This window comes from Podarcis tiliguerta (assembly GCF_965153285.1).
Source record: "Podarcis tiliguerta genome assembly, chromosome: 8".
Taxonomy (NCBI): domain Eukaryota; kingdom Metazoa; phylum Chordata; class Lepidosauria; order Squamata; family Lacertidae; genus Podarcis; species Podarcis tiliguerta.
This window is the reverse complement of record NC_139541.1, coordinates 32,337,958-32,361,919: the sequence shown is the minus strand read 5'-3', so window position 1 is coordinate 32,361,919 and position 23,962 is coordinate 32,337,958. Positions and strand designations below refer to the sequence as shown.

General features: G+C 42.2%; 1 protein-coding gene and 1 long non-coding RNA gene across 5 annotated transcripts in view; one reads left to right on the top strand and one right to left on the bottom strand.

Moving 5' to 3' along the window:
- The window catches only part of LOC310682779, a 72,063-nt gene extending 71,111 nt beyond the window's left edge, over positions 1-952 (bottom strand). Inside the window, exon 1 of the long non-coding RNA XR_014514140.1 lies at positions 819-952. This is a non-coding gene — a long non-coding RNA (uncharacterized lncRNA). The remainder of the gene's footprint in view (positions 1-818) is intronic.
- Positions 953-1,002: 50 nt separating this feature from the next.
- BRD7 (bromodomain containing 7) lies at positions 1,003-23,753 on the top strand. Of its 4 annotated transcripts, XM_083451880.1 has the most exons (18): positions 1,003-1,188; positions 1,328-1,613; positions 4,831-5,039; positions 5,988-6,117; positions 7,053-7,110; positions 8,417-8,561; positions 10,031-10,141; positions 10,951-11,129; positions 12,187-12,310; positions 12,555-12,630; positions 13,402-13,515; positions 17,231-17,363; positions 18,720-18,831; positions 20,679-20,741; positions 21,605-21,719; positions 21,818-21,961; positions 23,026-23,169; positions 23,568-23,753. In XM_083451880.1, exons 2-18 carry the CDS (start codon positions 1,565-1,567, stop codon positions 23,633-23,635), a joined length of 1,974 nt encoding a protein of 657 aa, XP_083308006.1. In that variant the 5' UTR covers positions 1,003-1,188; positions 1,328-1,564; the 3' UTR covers positions 23,636-23,753. The 4 variants fall into 4 exon arrangements, with proteins under 4 accessions (XP_083308006.1, XP_083308009.1, XP_083308008.1 ...); XM_083451883.1 differs by lacking the exon at positions 1,003-1,188 and having other exon boundaries at positions 1,445-1,613; positions 13,408-13,515; positions 23,571-23,753; XM_083451882.1 differs by lacking the exon at positions 1,003-1,188 and having other exon boundaries at positions 1,445-1,613; positions 13,408-13,515.
- The last annotated feature ends 209 nt before the right edge of the window (positions 23,754-23,962 follow it).

Here is a 23,962-nt window from a genome sequence, read left to right as displayed (position 1 = left end):
TTAAAAGGACATAGATTGCTTAGTTAGCCAAAGGCTTGGGAGAACAGGAATGCTTTTGCCAGGTGCCTAAAGATATATAACAAAGGCACACAGGTGAGCAAGGATGAATGGGCTTAAAAAGGGGGGGGGGTGCAGAAAGTTCATGAAAAGTAAACTGTACATTAGGTTCAATTTATAAAAGTATTTATGAGTTGCCTATTGGCTCAAAAAGAGCCTCCAAGACACTTATGATTTAAAGACTTTAACCTAAAAACTTTAAAATAATCTGTTTTTATCCAGATGAAAGAGCAAGCAAGCAAGCAAAAACCCACCCAGAAATCTTATCTATTTCCTACAGAATTGATTTGGTAAGACTTGTATATTGCTTTACACTTAAAAAAGAATTCTCAAAGAAATTTACAATGCACTTAATTCAAGAAAACCGCTCATAAGGCACTTAGAAGTTTTATTACAATCAAAGAGCATACAAATTAAGTACTGTATATAAATTTGAAGTAAATATATGAAAGCACGAATGCACCATATAAATCGCTTGCTGTGTGTCCCCACACGCTCTTTTGGAAACGCTAGAGCTTAACTCCCATCCCCAAATCAAGCTCCCTCTCAGTTGCAGTCTGATATGATCATAATTCAGCATTCAGAAAATAAGATTTTAATACACCATTAAAGAACCTCCTTGAAATATGGCAACCCTACAAATTAAAGCTCTTATCAATATGGACAGGCACATATCCATGCAAGATAACTGATTATATATAATTTCATATGTTATATAAATATAATTTTAGCCGTCTATCTTATATATAATTGAGTCTCACCTTTGAACAGGGAAGCCGGGAAGAACAAGGCTCAACCGGCGACTGCGCCGCTGTAGTGGCGCCCTGGAGCCGCCAGGGGACACCATTCATCTTCTCAGGCACCTTAATAGTGCCGCTCTCTGCCCCTGTCTCTTCCTTGTCGTTTTTTCTTCCTCTTCTCTCCCCCGCCCTTCGATTCGGGCCCATGAGATAGAGTTATAGAAGGGCACACAACTTCGGCTTCCGAGTTCTGTTACCTTTTTTTCCTTTGGCTTTATCTGAACTGTTATATGTCACGTTGTCAAAGCGCAACTGGTCTCTGTGGGAACTTTGAGCAGAGCCACTGAAATTAATGGACTAAGTCGTGGCCCTTAACTTCAGCGGATCTACTGTGAGTAGGACGAGAGCGGGCTACTGCTACCGTTGCGCGAGAGAGGTGGGGTGGCGGATAAAGAGAAGGGCGGCTTTTTAAACGGAGCTCCGCCCAAGCCCTCGTTTTATCCGTTCGCTTCCTATCCCTTCCTCCGCAGGGGTCGGGATGCGGGGAGGAGAGAGACGGCTGCCAATGCGAGCGCGGAAGCTGCACACCCGGACAAGGCGTTAGGCCACTCTTCAATTTATTTCTATATCTGTGTTCCCATCTCCCTCCGCTTTGTGCTCGGCCTTCCTCTCACGAGAATAAACGAAGCACGGCGGGAGGAGGGCAAGACTTGGCGGAAAGAGGGAAGGAGCGTCTCGGCGGCGGCGCTGCCGTCTGCGTTCGGGCCATGGGCAAGAAGCACAAGAAGCACAGGGGGGAGAAGTACCCGTATGAAGGTGCCGCCCCTCCTTCCTCCCGGAATGATAATAAGGGGGCGGTGGGTTGTGTGGTGCTCTTGTGTGGTGTGTATATATGTGTGTGTGAGAGAGCGTCTTGTGTGTTTGTGGTCCTCCACCGTCCACTTCGAAGCCATAGATCGGGGCGGGAGTCGTTCTGTGAGGGAACCGGATTCTGAGGGGGATTTTTAGGGGGAAGGGGCCTCCTCCTGTGGGTGGGTGTGGGATATCTATATCTATTTTATTGCATTTGTATCCCCCCTTCCCATGAGCTCAAGGTGGCGTATACATGGTTCTCTCGCCTTCCTCATTAAAGCTACACAACAACCCTGTGAGGTAGGTCAGGTAGAAGAAAGGTATGTGCTGTGGAGACTTCTCACAGGGCACCTGAGGGTCCCCCGCACCCTGCACCTGTTCCTGCAAGTATTAATTAATTAAATAGTTAATTAATTGAATTAATTTTGCCCCAATAGACGCCCACTCCCACCGTTTCGATCTGTGGGTCTGGCGCCACTGCCAGTGCCACATAATGTCCCACTTGTAGGAAATCATTCTTTTCAAGTGTGGGTGGTGCCCTGCCCATTGGAACTCCCTGCCTGTTGACATGAAGCGGTGCACCTTTCTTTGTAAACAGCTTTGAGGGTTGGCTTCTTGTTTTGCAATCAAGTGGTGCATAATTTTTATAAAAGGAAGAAACATTTGGCCTACCCGGATATGTAGAATGTTGACCATGTATTTTGATCTGATTTTGAGCTTATGACACAGTACATTATTTAATATTTATGCGATATTAAAATAGAAGTGATTCTATAAATACAGTTATAAAACTTAAGAATTATATAATAAAATACAGATTCTCATAACAGTGACAGCATAAAAAGGGAGGAGCAACCAGCAGGATATCTAAAATACAAAGACAGGGAAAAAGTGCAATACCTTCTCTCAAAGAGAGCTGTTAATCCTGGCCACCCATAGAAAATGACACTGTCCGAGCTCATCTGTCCGTTGAACTGGGAACTGCATTTACAATTAACTATGGATATATATATATTTAAGCCAGCTCCAGAAACCTTTTGAAGTTGTCTTGTTTTAAACTAGCTATAGTTAATGGTCCATTTAACTTGAAGGATCACCTTGCCCCATATGTGCTTACCTGACTGCTTCAATCTGCAGAGCTTGCACTTCTACAAGTGCCATATAATAATTGTTCTCCATCTGTTAGGAGTTTGTCTTTCAGCACAACAGCATCTATGCTTTGAAATGTATTGCCTATTAACATTAAGCAGGCACCCTTGCTACCCTCCTTGATGCCTACTAAAAATGTTGTTGCAACAAGCCTACCCAAATGTATAATTTAGTATTTGATTTTAAATTTTGCTGATTGTATCAAAAATAATTTTAAAAATATTTACTGCAGATTGTCATTACAGACACAGTGACAAGCCGTGGTTCAGATAAAGGAAAAAAAGTTTTAATTCCCCTTGGCCACATGGGATGAAGAGAGAGACTGATTGTGACTTGTTCCTTCTCACATGCATCATGCTGGACCATAGTTTAGTGTGATATGTGAACACAGCCAATGCATGAAATGATCTCAGTTCATTCCCAAATTTGCTGGAAATGCCATTATGTCACTGTAAGAATAGGCAGAACCATGAACTAGGCTACAACCTACTTCTTCTTTCCTATGAAATTTCCCTAGTTTTAAAGACAATTTCTCTCTTCACTTTCTAGGAAAAATTCTTGGCATGGAGAGAAATGTTGATCACTCCAAAATGTTTTTCTTGGCTATAGTGGCTGTTCTGTGGTGTGGGAATATTAATATTTTATCCTTTTTTTAAAATTGCTGAGATAATGACCTTGGTTGCATGTAAAACATCAGGGCTAACCATGGTTTAATACAAACAAGCAAATACCCTGTTTCACAGAGAAAGGATTGCAGCCATTTTGCTCCTTCTCTGGTCCACCTGCTGCTGTAAGGTCAGCGGTGGTTTGATTTTGTGTGTCTGAACTGTGTTCAAGATTTATTTCACCTCAGAGAAAACCACGAGCTGTGGCTGAAGTTTTTCCTGTGGCTTAATATCTGTGGTATGCCTGGGGCACACAACCACAAGCCTGGGTTCTGGCATAACACAAAGTCATATCATGACTTAGCTCACAGCAGTGCAGCAGCACAGGACCAGAGGAGCTGCAAAGGAACCTCAGCAATCTCTCAAGGAACTCACACAATTGCTCATTCATACAAAGCCATGGTTTAGCTTGTTGCTATATGTGAACTAGACCACCACAGAGCCTAGGGCTTGCCGATCAGAAGGTTGGCGGTTCAAATGCCTGCGACGGGGTGAGCTCCCATTGCTCGGTCCCTGCTCCTGCCAACCTAGCAGTTCGAAAGCATGCCAGTGCAAGTAGATAAATAGGTACTGCTCCAACGGGAAGGTAAATGACGTTTCCGTGCACTGCTCTGGTTCACCAGAAGCGGCTTAGTCTTGCTGGCCACATGACCTGGAAGCTGTCTGTGGACAAACGCCGGCTCCCTTGACCTATTAGAGCGAGATGAGCGCACAACCCCAGAGTCGTCCACAACTGGACCCAACGGTTAGGAGTACCTTTACCTTTTTATATGTGAACTGGACCATTGTTTTGTGAAGTGATTTGAGCACTTGAAATACTTTGTATCAGGGATGAGGAACCTGCAGCCTTCCAAATTTTTCTAGATTAAATCTCCCATCATCTAGAGCTGATGGGCGCTTGGAGTCCGAATAACATTGGGGGGCCCAAGGCTCTCATCCATGTTCTGTATGAATGCTGAACAAAAGCTTCAAGACTTAGCACTACAGTATCTTCTTAAATGCTATGTTATAACCTTTCTGTCTCTGACTAGTTCGTTCATTGTAGCATTACAAAAACCAAGTACAAAGCTGCTCCGTGGCATTCAGATATTAATGAAGGTCTACATGAAGCTCAGTGGTTGCATGTAAATTGGCTGGCTATACAAAGAAAGATACATTTTTTGTAGTTACTAACTGATACCATTAAAATAACCCTTAGGTCAATATTTTGGGTTCTATATATATCTTAGCTATATAATCTTGGCTACATATTCATCAGTTTAATTGTTAAAAACTTTTGTAACCTGAAGTTGGCTAGCCTATTAGGGTATGTAGTGCAAGTTTATTTGTAATACTTAAACCATGTCTATTTCCTGTGCTTTTCCTAGAATATGTAGAAAAGCCCTTAAAGCTGGTTTTAAAGGTGGGAGGAAATGAAGTCACGGAACTTTCCACTCAGAGCTCAGTACATGATTCAGCCCTATACGAAGACAAAAATGACCATGAAAAACACAAAGACAAGAAAAGGAAGAAGAGGAAAAAAGCAGAAAAGCAAGTTCCTGGAGAAGAAAAGGAAAAAAGAAAGAGAAAAGGAAAGGTAGCTTTCAGAGCAGTTGTTTTGTTTTTTAACTTGAATCTTTTCCTTGTGATAGATTGTCTTTGGCAGGCTTCTCCAACCTGGTGTCCTCCAAATGTTTGGGCTGGAGCTGATGGGAGTTGTAGTCCAAAACTTATGGTGGGCACCAGGTTGGTGAAGGTTGGTCTTCAGGATAGTCCTCCTCAATCCTTTGGAAAGACTTGGGATGCGGCATAAAGGGCTGAGTTGGGACTGTGGAATTAAAACAATGGGTAAAGGCACCTTGCACAAGCAGAATTGCATGTGCAGCTTTCCACTTGTGCAAATGTAGCCCATACCTCAAAGATAAACCACCTCCTTTGCATGCAGAAGGCCCCCTGTTCAGTATTCAATTTTAAAAGGACCAGGTAATGGGAAAGACTGTATGCCTAAGACCCTGGAGAACCACTGCTGGTCAAGCTAGACAATACAGTGGGTTACATACGCTTCAGGTTACATACGCTTCAGGTTACAGACTCCGCTAACCCAGAAATAGTGCTTCAGGTTAAGAACTTTGCTTCAGGATGATAACAGAAATCGTGCTCCGGCGGCGCGGCGGCAGTGGGAGGCCCCATTAGCTAAAGTGGTGCTTCAGGTTAAGAACAGTTTCAGGTTAAGTACGGACCTCCGGAACAAATTAAGTACTTAACCCGAGGTACCACTGTACTGGGCTAGATAGGCAACAGGCTGATCTGGTACAAGGCAGCTTCCTATGGAACACATCCTTTAAATATTAATAAGCTTGTCCTGACTTAGTTTGTCTTCCAGTAGGTGGAGACAGCACATAAAGAACATATTTGTAATGTTCCTTGTGTACCTTTAGTATACTTATAATGAATTTCCTCGCTGAGTAAACAAATTGTAATCAGATTTCCAGCGCCTGGTATGGATACTTCTCTCAACAGTTTTGCTTATATTTTATGTCCACAGGATGATAAAAAGAAGCGAGATAGGGACCGTGGTGAAAGTGAAGGAGAAAGAGAACTGAAATGTCAGACTCCTCTAAGGCTAGACTTGCCACCTGAAAAACCATTGGCAAGCAGTTTGGCAAAACAAGAAGGTAAGAAAAAGCTGTTTTGTTGTTTCTTTTTAAGCTGTTAGGTAAGTTGATTTGTTCTGCCTTGCTTCTCAATTTATGACGTTGGCCACCTTAAGTGCTTTGTTGTTGAAGAGGAAAGCTGGAATATGAATCCTGAAAGTTTTTTAAAAAATTAAGATCAGTCTCAAAATAAATCTGAAATAGCAGCAACATTGTAGCTATTAGTTCTCTCCGTTACTAACATGTAATTGGCCAAAATCTGAAAAGCTCTCATGTGTGCTTTCCAATTGTGGGAGGTTTCTTAATAGGCTAAAATGCTTCATGCGCCTCTGTTTCTAAAATTAAAATAAATGTATGTTTGAAACTATGAGATGAAAAACTTGAAACAGTCAGGAATACCCCACAAACATGGTGCAAAGAGTTTTGGCAAGTGCATCCCATGGCTGGATGGGACACTTCCGTGGCCTTATTCTCTTGATGACAGGGTGATAGTGAGGCACACACCTGTCTTTGGCCATTGAGCCTCCCTGCTGAGGAGGTATGGCCAGAGTTAAAAAGACTGGCTCGCTTTCCACCTCAGCTAGCTAAGCTGAAGAAGGGAGAAAGGCAGAAGTTCCAAAGGTGATTGAAGCAGCAGCTCTGAAACAACCGCCTTGCTACGGCATAGGCAGAACTAGAATTGGGGAGCGCACCACCACCTATGGAAAAGGTATAATTTCTTTGTAGTGTGCATAGTCCTTCCTGTCAGAGCAATTGAGAGAGCTAACCAGCTTATGGAACCTCATGCACAGAAAAAGTGTTGTTAACAGGAGAAAGCAACTCTTGATGTGTTTATTACCTTGCACAGCAGTACTTCATTTGAAAATATAGCATTTTCTATTTAGCATTTCTTAGGTGTGTGTGTGTGCACGCGCATGCACTCTAGTTAATATTTTTCTTTCATCTTTTTGTCCTAGAAGTGGAACAGACGCCACTTCAAGAAGCATTGAACCAACTTGTGAGGCAACTGCAAAGGTGAGTTCTTGTCAGACTCCGAGCATTTCTGATACTGCTAGTAGAAATTGCTAAATATTAGAAAATGCTGTCTAACCAATGTGTTAATTTTTCTGAGCTGGATTTTTCTTTCTTTTTCTTTCTTTCTTTCTACATGAGTAAGTGTTGCTATTACTGTCAACTATAAAATCTGCCAAGCTAATGCATGTTGAACCCAAGTTCTTTTAGTGTTGATGATGCATAGTTCCTGCATCATCTTCCTTTAATAATGGTTTTCACTTTTAATCATTAAATCTTTATTGAAGTGGTTCTAGAAAGTTACTGATAAATGGGTTGTGTTTCAAAAATTGCTTACTCTGGAGTAGTTATGGAATATCCTGTAGCTTTTTAAGGATCTTGGTTTGTGGTCTAAGTTTATCTTTCTTCAGAGGGCATTAGGTTCTCCTAATAGGAGAAATCTGTCTGAAGTATACTCTTGCTTAACCCATCTGAACTTAGGGAATTGTTCGTGTAACTTGACTACAGATTATATGAAGCATTGCTCCATTAGGGCAAATTTTTTTTTAAAAAAAGGAGTTTATCAGGGAAAGAGTGGAAGCAAGCAGTAGTTACTAGAGGAAGGTCAAATTAATTTTGACGATTCCCGGCCTATTCTTGCTTGTGGATTTGGCCAAAAGCTAGTGGCAATCTTCTCAGTCAGTGTAGTTGAGTTATATGTATGATTCGTGACTGGCTTGGACAACTCATCTTTCATAGCTTTTAGGTATCTTGCATACCCATGTGGACCAGAATGAGGATTTGATGGTTTCTCTCTTAGTTTTAACTTAGACTTGGTGAGGCTTGGACTATTGATGTTTGAAGGCTTTGCTCTATGTATTAACACTGCTTGGGGTTTTGGGAATGCTGCCAGTCTTAAACTGGACCCTTCAATTGAAGGTGAGAGTAAGATTTTGCAAGCATTCAACGGCCTTGTAAAATAGAATTGCTTTCCCTGCCATTGATATTATAATCCATTTTGGTGTTCTAAGGAGAGACAGAATGTGGCACCTGTGGTTTGGTTTAGAAATGTCAAACATGCTTTAAAAATAAAATCCCATCAAAAGTAAAAAAATAAAATAAAAAGGGAGGGTGAGACTGCTTCCAGGCAGCACCTCTACAACTTTAAAGAAATGCAAGATTGTATTATTAGGGCAAAAGCTCTCTTGTTTCAGTTCAGTTCTGTGGTTTCTTTCAAGTTGGAGTCTTCTCTCCTATTTAATACTAAGCTCTGTCTGTTCTTTGTTATAGAAATGAAACATAAAGGGCTCTTCTTTTCATTTCTTAACAGAAAGGATCCAAATGCTTTCTTTTCATTTCCTGTGACTGACTTTATTGCTCCTGGCTACTCCATGATCATTAAACGCCCAATGGATTTTAGTACCATGAAAGAGAAGATCAAGAACAATGGTTACCAGTCCATAGAAGAACTAAAGGTGCTTTTAATTTATATTTTAACTGCAGAGGGGGGATTAGACGTTGACACTTGCTGGTACTAGCAATTGCATTGTGCAGGTTTTTTCAATATTTTATTCATTTTGGGGCTGCACTTTCATAGTTTATGAACACATAGAATAAAAAATTGGCGCATCTGGCTTTCAGAATTGTTCATTTGCTTTCTTTAGAGAAAGTCTTTGTGAATGTTTTCAAGAGACATTTTTCATGTTCCAGGGTGTTGGAAATTTTGTGTGTGTGTGTGTCAAGGAGAAAAAACTGAGCAGCAGAAGTACTTGATCTTTTGAAACAAGGATGTGAATTGAACCTGGTCATTAGTGCATCAGAGTAATAAATACTTATAGCCATAATTAAGTGACTCTTCACCATTGTATTAATAAGGTTGAGGCTTTTCTGTGTTTAAGAGAATTACTTAAATCACAGAAGCATGTAAATATGTTTGTGTTGTTGTTGTTTTCTTGAGAAATGTAGGAAACAAGCTTTAGCACACAGGACAGTAGTAAGAATCCCTAGTGTTCTTTGAGAATGTAATACAATTGCATTACTGAAACAAATATTGTGTATATTGACTCTCATCCCCCCCCTCCAAAAAAAAGTTTAGGAAATTTTAAAAAATGCAACTTGCCTCTTTCCTGCCTTATATAGCACTATATTTTAAAATGCCTGCCCCAACCTTTTATCCTTTTATTTGCACATTTTAAAGAAAAACACATGTGATTCCCTTATTACTGTTGTCATCCTGACAAAAAGAGCCCTCTGATCTCTCGGGAGTATTGTCTGCATTGAGCATTGCCTTTATCAGCACATTAATATGAAAAGTGTAAACTCAGATGTCTGTCATAAGCATCTTTGGTCTCAGATCAAATCTGTCATCTTGCATACCCAATATCTAATATACTAATATCTAAGTAAAAGGATACCAAATCCCAACCAGAGACTCAGCCTGTCACTCTTAAGAGCTTCGAGGTGACAGAGAATGCAGGCCTGGTGCCTCTTCTGCCAGCTAATGCAATGATTTCTTAGCCTGTCCTTTTTTCTACCTGCAGTAGTACTGTAGTTAGAGGTGGGTCAGGAGAGAGACTATTAGAACAGTGGAGTAAGATAGAACCATGGAGTAGCAATGCTTCCTACCTGCATGTATGCACACAGCAGTGCTGTCTACGCATGTGTGTGCACACAAGCGTTGTTGCTAGGTTGGAACTTGGAAATCCTACTAATAAACTGTATAGACTAACTTGCACTTGTATTATGATGCATTATTCCTATATCCTCCATATCATGAGGATACTTTTTTTAGCCAGGCAGAACAAACAGTGCTTATGTTCTCAATTACTAGCACCTGCCATCTTGTCCGCAGTACAAATTTCCATACATAAAGGGGCAGATATATTTTCTAGGAAACATTCCTGTAAGTTCCTACTTATGTGTCTTACTTCTTCTGTTGATACAGGAGAACTTCAAACTGATGTGTACTAACGCCATGGTCTATAACAAACCAGAGACCATTTATTACAAGGCTGCTAAAAAACTATTGCATTCAGGAATGAAAATACTCAGCCAGGTAACTGAATTAAGGAAATAATTCAAGAGGTATTGGAGTTTTGTTGGCTTGTGTACATTTCCATTTGTGTTGAATAGAGAAGAGGCCATTCTTTTCTAGCTAAAGGCTAAGTCATTGGGTTAATTCAATAAGTAGTTCTTTCTTCTTTATCTCTCCAAGAATAGTTATAACTTAAAGTTAGATTATTTGCAAGTTATTTGTATTAGAACCCTACCTACTTGCTTGATCTTTCTTCCAAGGATCACTACAGCTGCAATCCTAAACACATGTATTAGGGACTAAGTCTTTTGAACTCAATGGGACTTACTTCCCTACACCCCATTTTTTCTCTCCACCTCTTTACCTACCCAGTGGGCAGATGGAGGAAGCACAGAGCATACTCAACAGGAATCTGAACTGATAGCTTGTAGTAGGCTTCTCTTCCCATCTCCTTCCATTGCTAGCACACAGTGCTGCTATTCTAGAAAAAGAGATGCCAGAACTCACCATGAACACCTCCTTCATTCTTTTAGAATGGCAATGGTGCCCACCTGAGCGGTGCTGGAACTGAGTTCCTGTGAGTTCTCCCTGGGGAAAAAGCACTGCTAGTACAACTGCTTTTACAATATTTTATTAGCGCAGAACATGGACCTTCAGTTTGGGGAAACGACTGCAGACTCTGCAAGGGTTCTGTGACAGCTTTGCAGCCCTCTTCCCCCCTCTGGAGACCCCTTGTAACTGAAAGAAAAGCACTTAATGATTAGGCAGTTTTAAAATGGGGGGCTCACATACAGTATGAAGTTTTAAACCTGCATGGTTTGTTTCCTTAGGAAAGAATCCAGAGTTTGAAACAAAGCATTGACTTCATGGCAGACCTTCAGAAGAGCAGGAAGCATAAAGATAAAACAGGTCTCCAGTCAGGTGAAGATGATGATGGCTTTGGGAAAGATGCAGACTCCATGGACATAGACCTCAGAGCCTTTAAAACACCTAGCAAAGAACTCAAGAAGTAATTACTCTGCAAAGGGCTTACATATTTCTTTCATTTCAGCAAAATTAGGAGCAAGCAGCCCCAGGCTGCATTGAAAGCAACTATCTCCAGTAGCTCTGAATAGGGATTAAACAAATACATGGAAGAAGACTGGTCTGTCAGTAGCACTTAGGCATGATGGCTACATGGAACACCTCTGTACAGAGGCATCTATAGGGATCCCCCATTTTTGGGTAGCCTTAGCCAAAGATCTTAGTCACCAGTCCTATTCCACCACCACCCACATTTTTTTCTGAAGGAAAAGGTGCACAGAATCTTCTGGCATTGGGCTGCACCCACTTGCCTTTCTAGCTTCAGAGCAGGGAAAAAGCCAGTTGGTAGGAGTTGCTAGATTGAATATCTTGGGTACCTTTACCACACAACTGCCAATTAATCCTCAGCCAATCCTGGAGCTGGAGAGGCAGCAAGAGTTTGCTAGAACTGCCAGTGGATAACATTTATAGTAGAAACTACAATAGTAAACACTATAGCGAGATACAATTTAATATAATGAAAACTATCCTATTACAGAATTGACTTGTCTCTTCTTCTTTTTTGTTACTTATTTGCACTCCGGTAAAACTTCAGGTTCAAATTATGTTGACCTGTTGTATTTTAGAAACATTGGGTTGTGTCCAGCTAAGTTTTACTCAAAACAAAGCCATTGAAATTAATGGACCTATATTAGTCATGTCCTGTAAGTTCAGTGGGACTATTTAGAAAACAAACAACATTGGATACAGTCCCTTCTGCTTGAAATCATACTTTCAGACTCAAGGATGATGCCATGCACAACAAAGGAAGCAAGTTACTGGCAAATGAATTCCACCTTCACTGCCAAATGTGCCACTTTATTTTAAACTGATGAAGAACTTCTTGGAATTTACCAGTTATTCACTGCACACATTCTAAAACAAAGTTTTAGACTTGGTGGTATTAAACCCTTTTTTTGCTATCTTATATACTATGAAGGGGTACAGTAATGTATATAGTTTTGGGGGGAGTTGTCTCTTTTTAACGTATGTTTGTTTTCTAGGAAAGAGAAAGAGCTACTTGAAGAAAAAATAAGGAATAGTAATTTAGAGAGGGAACAAGAACTGATTGAACGTATCATCAGAGAATCAGGAGGAAAGTTAACAAAAAGACCTGCTAATGCTCAGGTAAACGGCGAAAAGGATATGGATGATGCTCATTACCTAGAACACCATAACATAAGTTAAATACGTTTCAGTCCCTTTCATTTGATGTTTCAATGATTGATGTGATTACAAATCTAAAGTCTCATAATATCCATTCATTGAAGCAATAAACAAAACAGCCTGCTAAATTATGTATGACTCTGTCATCCTAGCTTTGTAGGCTGTGCACAAAAGACACATTTTAATGGCTTGATCTTTATTTCAGTGTGAGTTTGAAAGAAGAAAACCTGATGGCACAACCACCCTGGGACTTCTTAATCCAGCAGAAAATAACACAGGGGGTAATGCTTGCACTGAGTAATTTTAACAACCTTTCCCCTTGGTGGTGTGTATTACTGATGGATTTCTACACTTAGTAGAGGTGCAGAGGAAGTCTCTTGAGGCTGTCCCACATTCCTCCCGTGCTAGCGTTCCTTAGAATTCCCACTTCACATCTGGCTGCTTCTGGTCCCTGCTTAAATGGTCCCTGTTTGAACAGTTAGTCCAGAGACAGTCAGAATGGGATGTCCTTCATGAGAATGCTGTTTGATTTAGGGAATAATGACCTAACATCTTGGAATATTCCATGGCATTTTTAAACAAGTGCCTTCCAGAAGCATGATTCCTTATCTAGCAAAGATGGGGGACCTGTGCCTGCCCAGATGTTGCTTGACTTCCCATCCAGTATGCCCAGAGCTCAGGGATGAATGGAGTTGTAGTCCTGAGCCATCTGGATGGTCTCAGGTTCCCCATCCTTGCAATATAGCTTAATAATTTCTATGCATAAGGTCCCAAATTCAGTTCCCTGTCTTCACCTGCTCAATTACATAAATTAAAATAGATTAGCGTGGACATTTCTGTTTTAGGGTCGTTATTACAACTACCTTTTTCTTCCTTAGTGCATTTTTATGACTTATAGTTGAATCCAGGACTAAGGCGTTTTTAAGGGACAATTTTTCAGTGTTTATGCTCACAAAGGCTTTAGAAAAACCCTAGTAAATACTCAGAAGGGAGATGTTGTGTGCATGTGGCTAACTTAAGTCCTATAACTTTCTTTTTGTTCATCTCTTGAGTGGTAGAAATCGGACATGGCTCTGCAAAGTTGGGTGTCACAGCTGGAAGATTGCAGTCAGGTGTAAATACATTACAAGGGTTCAAAGAAGACAAAAGAAACAAAGTTACCCCTGGTAAATGTGACTTCTAATTTATTCTTAGTGGTGCCCTTGAATGCAACAAGGCTGGCAGAGATTACTCCGGTCAGCTATGAACCACTGATTGAGTACCCTGTAGACCTTGCCACGTTTAACTATGTCTAGGCATGTACTTATATGTTACCTGGAGGGGTGGAGCAGACAGATAATCTCTTTGAGTAGCCACAGGTGGAAACAGCCAGCACTCTCCTCAACAGGCTGCAGCTGCCTCTGCCCAGGCACACCCTTTTTCTTTCCTAGAGGAAATGAGCACTGGGAATTAAAGCTGAAATAAAGTAAAAAAGTTAGAGGTTTGCGTAACTGTGCACTATTGTAAACAGTCTTTTGAGACTTTTTCTAAAAGGTGGCCCAATTACTATAGGTGCCACATAATATTTAGTGTGACAGCACCTGCACTTTGGAACTCTCTGCCTCTTAAAAACAAACAGGCGCCTTTACTATGCCTGCTTAAAACGTTATTGTTCAGACAAGCCTACCTAGATGCTTCGAAAGTTGAGGTAAATTTAATCTGTTTTAGCATTTTAGCTTTTGGATGTTTTTAAGTATGGTTGTGCTTTTCTTAATTTTATTGTTTTAACTTTTTGCAAACTGCTTTGAGGCTTCTTTTAAAATCAGGCAGTGTATAAATTTTATGAAATGAATAAATAGTATTACATACCAACATGTTTGCAAGTATAGTCACATATAGTACAACCTAGTCCTAAAATATCAGGCCCTTGTTTAAACTACAGGTTATTTCAATTCTATGGGACAACTAATAACAGGTTTATGCATTTAACAGTTATTAGTTTTTGTTGTTGTAATTTGGTCTGTAGAGGATACCAGGCTGCCTAAGAGATTCGAGGCAGAATTTATGGCATTGGCAGCCTGAGCAATTTTAGCAGTCTCGTTCCTGTACTGCAGTGATCTACCCCCTTTTGGGGGGTTCAGGTCAAAGTTCAGCTTTTTTTAGGGAAGAGGAAAGCCCCATTTTGGGGGGGTTCAGGTCAAAGTTGTTGAGCTATTTAAACAGCGTGAACAGCGTAATTGTGCAACATGATTTGTGTAAGAGACAACCAATGTGAACTTAGCTTCTAGGTGGTTTTTCCTCTCATAAATATTGAAGGCTATATTTCAGATCTCTTTATATCACCTAGTGCCTTCTGCAGTTGTTTTTGGTTGATGTACTAAAAACCCCATATAAAAAGGAGATTTTACATATGTGGGAAATAAGTAGAGGAGAATCTATTGTATGACTTGGGCTATAAAAAAACAAAAGAGATTAGAGCTAAATATTTTGCTCATTTACTACTTGGCAAGAGTTGTCGGTCCAGTCAGCAGAAAACCGAATTGTTGCTAGCTTGCCGAAACAGAAGTTTTGTTGAACGATCACATCATATGCTTTGGCAGCTGCTAGAAAAGCTCAAAAGCTTTTAACAGTATATGCACTAGACTGTTTGAATCCTGAAAATATATGGGATTTGTACCCATCATCAGAACAATTAAAAGCTTTACACATTATTAGTTTAGTCCTTAAAACTCAGCTAATCTGATCAGCTAACATAGATCAAAGCTGAATCTGGGTGATACCCAGTTGCAGTATCCCACTTGTCCAAATGCAGCTCTCTCTCCTCCCCTTTGCAACTCCCTGCAAATCAGGGATTTGCAGGATGTTGGGAGACCCTCTGGAGCAAGATGGGGAGCTTCATGGAGGGTGGAGAGGAAGGGGAAGTCCCCTCACATCTGCTGATGCAATGTTGGCTCTCGCTCTGTATCCACAGTCTGTTCTCTTTGCTGATGTATTCATTCTTGAGACAAAGCACAAACTGAATCACAGAAATTCGCATCACTTGATTCATTCAAGAGTTGAAACATATGACTTGAGGCTTTTAAGATATCTACACTGTGTGGCATAATAATATTTTCACACTCTTATTTCAATATTGGGGCATTGCATATAGCCACATATGTACCTGTTAAACCAATTTGGATTTGCAAAAGCAGTTTTCTTTGGGCATGCATGCTAGTTGAATCTGGGTTGACAAGCAATTAATAGAAATGCCAGTTTTAATAAACCAGTTGTTACGGAATGTAGCTCTGGTGTGGTATGAATTCAGCAACCTAGTCGTGCAAGGTAAAAGTGGATAGGTTCAGACACAAGACTTGCACCACATAGGTGGAGGGGATTGGTCAGAATTGTGGCAATACTAGGCACAATCTTTACCCATGTCAGGATACTGTTGGATTAAAGATCCTAACATCTCTGAACATGTTGACTGGGGCTGTCTGGAGGACACCTCATTGGCTACTCCTGAATTATGCATTCTGTGCTCTTAGTTTGTTGTGTTTAGTTTGTTTGTTAGTTTAGTTTGTTGTGTTTGTTAGGGCTTTGCTTCTCCCTAACAAGCCAGGTTTAATAAGCAAACAGCAAACTCTAGCTTAAGGTTGGCTAGTGAGCCTGGATTGCTAGGGAGAATCAAAGCATAGTCTCAGATTCAGATGCCATGTGAAACTATCCCCTTCCTGGTTTGATTAGCAACTTGTGTAAAGGTGGGAATGAAGCAGCAATTCTGCCAGCCTCCAGCTCTTGCACAGTATAGTTTATTAAGTCAAAATCCTTGTGTACATGGCCTTTGAGTGAATAAAACTACGTTTGAGAAAGCATTTCATTCATTCCGAAAGAAATATTTAATGACAGTTGCTTCAGTGTTTCCCCAGCATTTACAATTTTCAGTTGGAAAAAATGGTGACTGGCAGTGGGAAGAGGAGGCACCCCCAGCGTATTAACCAGAGTATTAACATCTCTGGTTGCCTGGCACTAGGGCAGGTGTACAGTGGTACCTTGCGTTACATATGCTTCAGGTTACATACGCTTCAGGTTACATACGCTTCAGGTTACAGACTCCGCTAACCCAGAAATAGTGCTTCAGGTTAAGAACTTTGCTTCAGGATGAGAACAGAAATTGTGCTCCGGCGGCACGGCAGCAGCAGGAGGCCCCATTAGCTAAAGTGGTGCTTCAGGTTAAGAACAGATTCAGGTTAAGTACAGACCTCCGGAACAAATTAAGTACTTAACCCGAGGTACCACTGTAATTGATAGGGATGCGGGTGGCACTGTGGCTAAAACCTCAGCTCCTAGGACTTGCCGATCACATGGTCGGCGGTTCGAATCCCTGCGGCGGGGTGAGCTCCCGTCGTTCGGTCCCAGCTCCTGCCCACCTAGCAGTTCGAAAGCACCCTTAAGTGCAAGTATATAAATAGGTACCGCTTTATAGCGGGAAGGTAAACGGCGTTTCCATGTGCTGCTCTGGTGCCGGTTCGCCAGAGCGGCTTCGTCACGCTGGCCACGTGACCCGGAAGTGTCTGCGGACAGCGCTGGCTCCCGGCCTCTAGAGTGAGATGAGCGCACAACCCTAGAGTCTGTCAAGACTGGCCCGTACGGGCAGGGGTACCTTTACCATTTACCACTGTAATTGAAGCAACAGTAATTTCTTGGCACTCGTGGAACTGGGTTCTCGGAGCCCAAAGAGGCTTTCTTTACTCTGGACAGACCAGGTGCAATACATTTAAAGTGCTGTTAGCTTTAAATCGAGAAGCTGTACCTCTTCTTCCAACAAGCAGTAAACACCTGTGAAGAGCAAATCTGTTGTTAAAAGGGACATTCAGTCTAACACATGTGAGAATATTAATTCCGGCTCTTATTTTTCATTAGTGATGTACTTGAACTACGGGCCCTTTAGCTCTTATGCTCCAGCTTATGACTCCACATTTGCAAATATCAGCAAGGATGATTCTGATTTAATCTATTCCACCTATGGGGAAGATTCTAATCAAGGGAATTTTAAGTAAGTAGGCTTATTTTTGTCTTTATCCTGATGACTTTGAATTAAAAACCTCTTTTAGAAATGTTCACATATTGGCAGGTGGAGGGGGGAGTGCTTCTTTTCCTGCTACTGGCATTGGCACTAGCAAGAGAATGGAACTTGACTGCAGCTTTTGTATTCTTTATTTTTGACTAGTTGTTGCGGGGGTTTTCCTGGAATAACACTAACTCAACAGGGAAGCTAGTGAGATCTTAGTATTTCGATTTTTACATCCCATCCATTACAACCTTTGTGCTAATACAAATAAAAATCTAAATTGTGGTATGATTCTGAGAGATGCTTTTTCTACGCACATAAGTTTCCCTTTGGGGTCTCAGTTGGATCTCTTCTTGTGTCTCAGCTTTCCTGACTGGTTCATAGATTCATAGAGTTGGAAGGGACCCTGAGGATCATCTAGTCTAACCCCATGCAATGCAGGAATATGCAGCTGTCCCATACAGGGATCAAACCTGCAAGCATGGCATCATCACTGTCATTCTCTAACCAACTGAGTTCTCCAGGTTTTTTGTGAGAGATGGAGGAATGAGCGCTGGGGTTGGGCACCTGCTGGAGTGGTATTTGGCATGTTAGGTGTAACCACGTCATAGGAACCAACTCCTAAGGGCCAAAGGGGCTTTGCTCCCTCCTCAATGAAATATTTGAGGCGGCTGGGTTCCCCCAAAGTTGATGGGCATTGCCATTCAACTGGTGTGTCTGCACAACATCATGTGATCAATTATGTGGGGCGGGGCTTACCTGGCCCTCCCCCAATATTTTATTTAAGTTGGCACCCCTGAACCCCATATTTGTAGAAAGCTTGCTTAGTGTTGCTTTATCCTGGTTGCACCTTGGCTTTTCCAAGACAAATTCAAGATAGCGTACGTTAGGGTGTAATGTTCTCCTCTTCCCCACCACCGCACATACAATTCCTTTTGCTATCAGCCTCCCTCCTGCACCCACCAAATGAATCACAGGGTACACAGACTGATTAGAATATCACCTTTTGCATTGAACATACATAGCTCCAGTTTTTACTATTTCTAGGAAACGTCAGTGGTAACTAGCACTGCAAATTTACACAAGTTACGAGCCTGTGGATAATAATGCATGTCTGCATCCCAATACAGATGTGAATTTAAAAACATATCCAAGAAAGGGAAAATCTATAAACTTAAGAGAAATCACCAGTTAACATCCCCAGTGGTTCTGATATTATAAAACTTTTTTTTAAAGAGAGAACAAAACAAAACCTCAAAGGTAAGTAGTGATTTTAATTTTATTTGTAAGATTGTTTCTTGTAAACTAATTGGCATGCAATTTTGTTGCTTTTATCTTCAGCATCAATGAATTCCTGGCAAAATCTCAAGACTACCCATATGTAATGGCGGACAGTTTGTTGGATGTTTTGACCCAAGGAAGGCATTCTCTCTCACTCAGAGAACTTGAAAAGGTGAGACTGCTTGTGTGTGAGCATCTGTATCAGGGAGAAGCAATATGTACCGTATTTTTCGTCCCATAGTACGCTCCGTCCCATAGGACGCACCTAGTTTTTTTTGGGGGGGGGGGAATAAAGGGGGAAAAATTCCCTTTATTCCCCCCCCCCCCCAAATCAGGTCAGGGAAACCGAACCAGGTCGAGGAACAGTGGGATGGCGGCGCTGCACCTCCTTGCTGTCCCCCGAGCTTGTGGGGCTGGCCGATGTCTGTCCGGCACGCGGGCGGCAGGCTGCTTTCCGCAGCGTGGGGAGCCCTGCGGGGAACTCCCGCAGGGCTCCAACACGCTGCAGATGTCTGCCCGGCGGGCGGGGCACTCTGCTTCAGGGCGCCTCTCGTGCCGGGTGGCAGGCTGCTATCCTGCCTAGGCTGCGGATATGTTCCCGAAGCGTCGGGCGCTCTGCTTTCAGCGCGCCCGGCGCTCCAGGAAGCATGCTGCTATTTGCAGCCTAGGCAGCCCTGTGGGAACTCCCACAGGGCTGCCTAGGCTGCAGATGTGTTCCCGAAGCATCGGGCGCTCTGCTTTCAGCGCGCCCGGTGCTCCGGGAAGCAGGCTGCTATCCACAGCCTAGACAGCCCTGCGGGAACTCCCACAGGGCTGCCTAGGCTGCGGATGTGTTCCTGAAGCCTGGAGAGCGAGAGGGGTCGGTGCGCACCGACCCCTCTCGCTCTCCAAGCTTCAGCGAAAGCCTGCATTCGCCCCATAGGACGCAACCAGATTTCCCCTTCATTTTTGGAGGGGAAGAAGTGTGTCCTATAGGGCGAAAAATACGGTAGTGTCCTCCACACTACAACTCTCATTATCCTTAACTGTTCACCCTCCAAGCTGAGGCTGATGGGAGTTGCCCTCCCAATGTTGTCGAACTACACTTTGGCTACTCCCAAAGTGTAAATGGTGGAGTGGAAATCATGGCATTAAGGAGTCCATAGACATGGGGACAATTACCCTGGACTGCAAAAAGAATCTACATGACAGATATTACTTATGAGACCAAGTACTAGTTCTCCTTGAGAAAGCATGTTGGAGGAAAGGCATACCTTTAGAAATATTTCAAACTATGTTTTTATATAAGAGCATTTAACTCTCCTGGATCCCACTGTGAAGTTTTCATTGAGAAATTTATTCCCTGTAATGGGGTTAATTAGCAGAAAACTAGCTTGATAAGATGTGTGTGTGTTATAAGCTAAGCCTGCAATCATGTGCACAGGCTGCTTAAAACCCATCAGCTTTAGGTCAGATTTTTATGTCCCTTCAATGTCATGGGGACCCACAGCAGTATTACTCCTTCCTATATCACTGTGGTAATATGAAAGGCTGGGATTACATAGAAGCCCTCACTGTCCACTTCAAGCAAATATAACCAACATCTGGAAGGCACCCACCATGGAGTGTTTGAAATCAGAGGTGGCGCTGTGGGTTAAACCACAGAGCCTAGGACTTGCCAATCAGAAGTTCAGCGGTTCAAATCCCCTCGACGGGGTGAGCTCCGGTTGCTCAGTCCCTGCTCCTGCCAAACTAGCAGTTCGAAAGCACGCCAAAGTGCAAGTAGATAAATAGGTACCGCTCCGGCGGGAAGGTAAACAGTGTTTCCGTGTGCTGCTCTGGTTTGCCAGAAGCGGCTTAGTCATGCTGGCCACATGACCCAGAAGCTGTACGCCAGCTCCCTTGGCCAATAAAGTGAGATGAGCGCCGCAACCCCAGAGTCGGCCACGACTAGACCTAATGGTTAGGGGTCCCTTTACCCTTTACCTTTAACCAGTTGAAGGGGTTGAGCAGCTTGAAAACTTTATCCTTCTTTTCCAGTTGCAGCCAGCAGAAGAAGCTGAATGTCTGTGTGAAAAGTCTGCTACAAGCAAGGATGTGGAGGTGATACTCTTCTGAATTTGATTGAGCCTCTAGGCAGTGAAAGGTTCTCATGCAAGCCAGTTAGAATAATTTGTTTCAAGTGCCAAATTTTATGTACTTCTACATAAAACCGGAACAGCTGACTTGCTCTTTACTGTGCAGCATTGGAGATAAACTTCCAACTCTGTGTTGCGACCTTTCATTCATAGCATTAAAATCAAGTTATGTAAAGTTCAACTTATTGTTGTGCCATGGTCAGATTTTAATTGCAGTCATCTGTATTCTCCAGCCACAGCTTGTACTATTATAAAGAAACCTGTTTTAACTCCTTATTACTTTGAAAGCTAAGCCCGCACAAATTCATGCTGTTGTGCAAGATAGTTGCTTCCTGTTCAACATAACTGTTGTAAACAGGAGACATTTGATGAAGGAGGTGTTCAGGTATAAATGTATTACTAAGGTATCCTCATCTGACTCATTGGCAAATGGATGAGATTCTGCAGTATGGTTTAATTGCCTCTCTTTTGTTGTAAATGTTGAAGATGGAACATAGTCCCAGATATTATAGTTTACCAGCTGATATTGGAGTAGTTCTAAGTCTGCGCTTGAGGGAATAGAGAACCAATTATAGTGGTTTAAACAATCCCACTTAGTATATAGCAGGGATGGGAATATGTGGCCCTCCAGCTGTTGGGCTATAACAGCCCCAGCCAGCATGCCCAATGGACATCTGGAGGGCCACACATTCCCCATTCCCTGATGCCTATTTTTGATCTGAAGAAAAGGTTGAGAGTCACCACAAATGCACTGCTTGGTTCAAATATTTTATATAAATTTGGGGTTTGCTTGATTTTTAAGAACCTGCATTTGTTTGCCATCTACAGATTCTGGAAACGGCTCTACCCAGTAGGTTTGACTCCTCTCTTAGTAAGGAGAGGCTGACAGCACTGAGAGCAGTAACCAATTTTGGAATGCCTGTGGAGGAGTTTGACTCAGAAGGTGAGTGGCATGAGCTGTACAGTTGTTGCTTTGCAAGGCCTCTTGGCACATTCCAGCCCAGCTGATGTCTGCCCAAAACTTCACTTTCAATTGAACAGAAGCAGAGGTCTTCCAGAAAAAACTTGATGAAACCACAAAATTGCTTCGGGAGCTTCAAGACGCTCAGAATGAACGACTAAGTACGAAGCCACCTCCGAACATGATCTGCCTTTTGGGCCCATCTTACAAAGAGATGCACTTGGGTGAGTGTGGTGCTGCTGGCACGTGAAACCTTTAAATTTTAGACACGTCCTGGTTCTTTAGTCTAACCTCTGCCCTGCTAGTAACTTCTTTAAAATGGATGCTGGTTGTCTTGGTAACCACATTTATCAAATGGAGCAGCATTGCCACGACAATATAGGGACATCACCTTCCTGGATGTCATAGAAGAGTGGAAGATGTGTGGTTGCTGGCGGGGATTGAAATGCTAGTTACTGCAAGCTGAAGGGGATTCCTTTGTGCCTGGCTGGCTGCTGCAGGCAGAGGGGCCAAGCCTGGAAAGCTAGATGAAAGTAATCTTCCCCTGCCCCCACTATCTGAAGTCATGATGGACAGGGCAGGGCCAGCAAAGACTCTGCAGCTAGTGCCCAGAGCAGGTTAGATACAGTAGCCACAACATAAGTAAAACACATCTAGCATTGCATTCTTAGAAACGCAGCAATGGGAAACAAGGTAGTGCATTTCACTTCCTTATTGTTCCTATTGTTATACCATCTGGAGGGCTGCATGGCTTACTGTGCATGAGGTGATTGTGCCTGCTTTGCTCCTCTGTGCTAGAGCACTGGCCCCCTAACCACAATTCCTGGGGGCTTAGTGATATGTCAAAACCAGGGATTGTGGTTTGTGTGGAGTGAAGCAAATTAGGACCTTCTCAGTAGAACGCTCCCATCTGATGCCAACCCTGTTCAGGGAAACTTTTAATGGCTGATGTTTTATTGTGTTTTTAATATTTTGTTGGGAGCCACCCAGAGTGGCTGGGGCAACCCGGTCATATGGGTGGCATATAAAAAATTATGATGACCTTTGACTAGGATATTGTACTAAGGCAGTGACCATGGTTTGTTCCCATAGAGAAAATGGCCCAGATAGGTGAGTGATTCATCGTAAATCATTAACTCTGCCCCACTTTACGTGTCATGGAAAACCAATGTGTGCAAACTAGTTTTATATGACAAAACCCTGCATTTTTAGGCTGTTGGGGGGCAATTAACAGACTTTAGATAAACCTTATAAAGTCATACCAATGTTTTGCTGTTAACTTTTCCAGCGGAGAGAGTGACAAGTAATCTAAAAGAGCTTGCACAACAAGTGGCTCCAGGAGATATTGTGAGCACATATGGCATCCGTAAAGCGATGGGGATTTCAGTTCCTTTACCAGATGCCATGGACAGCTTTGTTGACTTAACAGATGGTGAGTAACCACAGTGCATTTCAGCAGGTCCCCATAGATTGGTTGTCCTGGATGTGGTTCATGAGTTGCTCACCACATGGAGTAACTACAGTAACCATATTTTGTAAACTAGCACTTAAGAGGTACTTAACCCACAGAAGAAATAAACAGTGAGAAAGTCTGACTTCTGTGTTGACCCTATCACGTTGGAATAGTTAGAGCTGGAAGATGTGCCTAAATCTGACTTTGGCACATTTTTGGCTTGACATTTCCCCTTCCCTGTAGTGAGAGCAGCTTGTTAATTCTGAAGCAGATTCACACCATTGTCTGTCTAAATAGAGAGAAGCTAATATACCTCCACCTGTTTCCTTAGCCAAAACAAGCAAAGTAATAAGCTGTTAATGCTTTTTCCTCCCCAGAAGCAGAGGAACCTCCAAAAGCTCCTGTTCTCAGTGGAAATGAATGTGAACCAGTTGGTGGTACATGATGCTTCATATTTAAATGGTTTTAAGTCTTTCTTTTTTAAAGATTTGTCCCAGTGCATGCATGGGCACTTTGTATACTTGTGTTATATTTGAATTCTTAATAAAAACTTTAAAACCAAACCAGGAAGTCACATGACGAAGCAAAAGGAAAGCTTATCATGGCCACTGGAAATGGCTGCTGTGGGCAACAATGTTCAATTTAAATTGAGTCACCCTAGACAAGTTTTCACATCACATCAGACATAACAATGCCTTATTGAGTTTACTCACATTCAGCAGAATCCATCTAGAGATGTACACAGGGCAGCAGCCTTAGACTTGAACAGCTG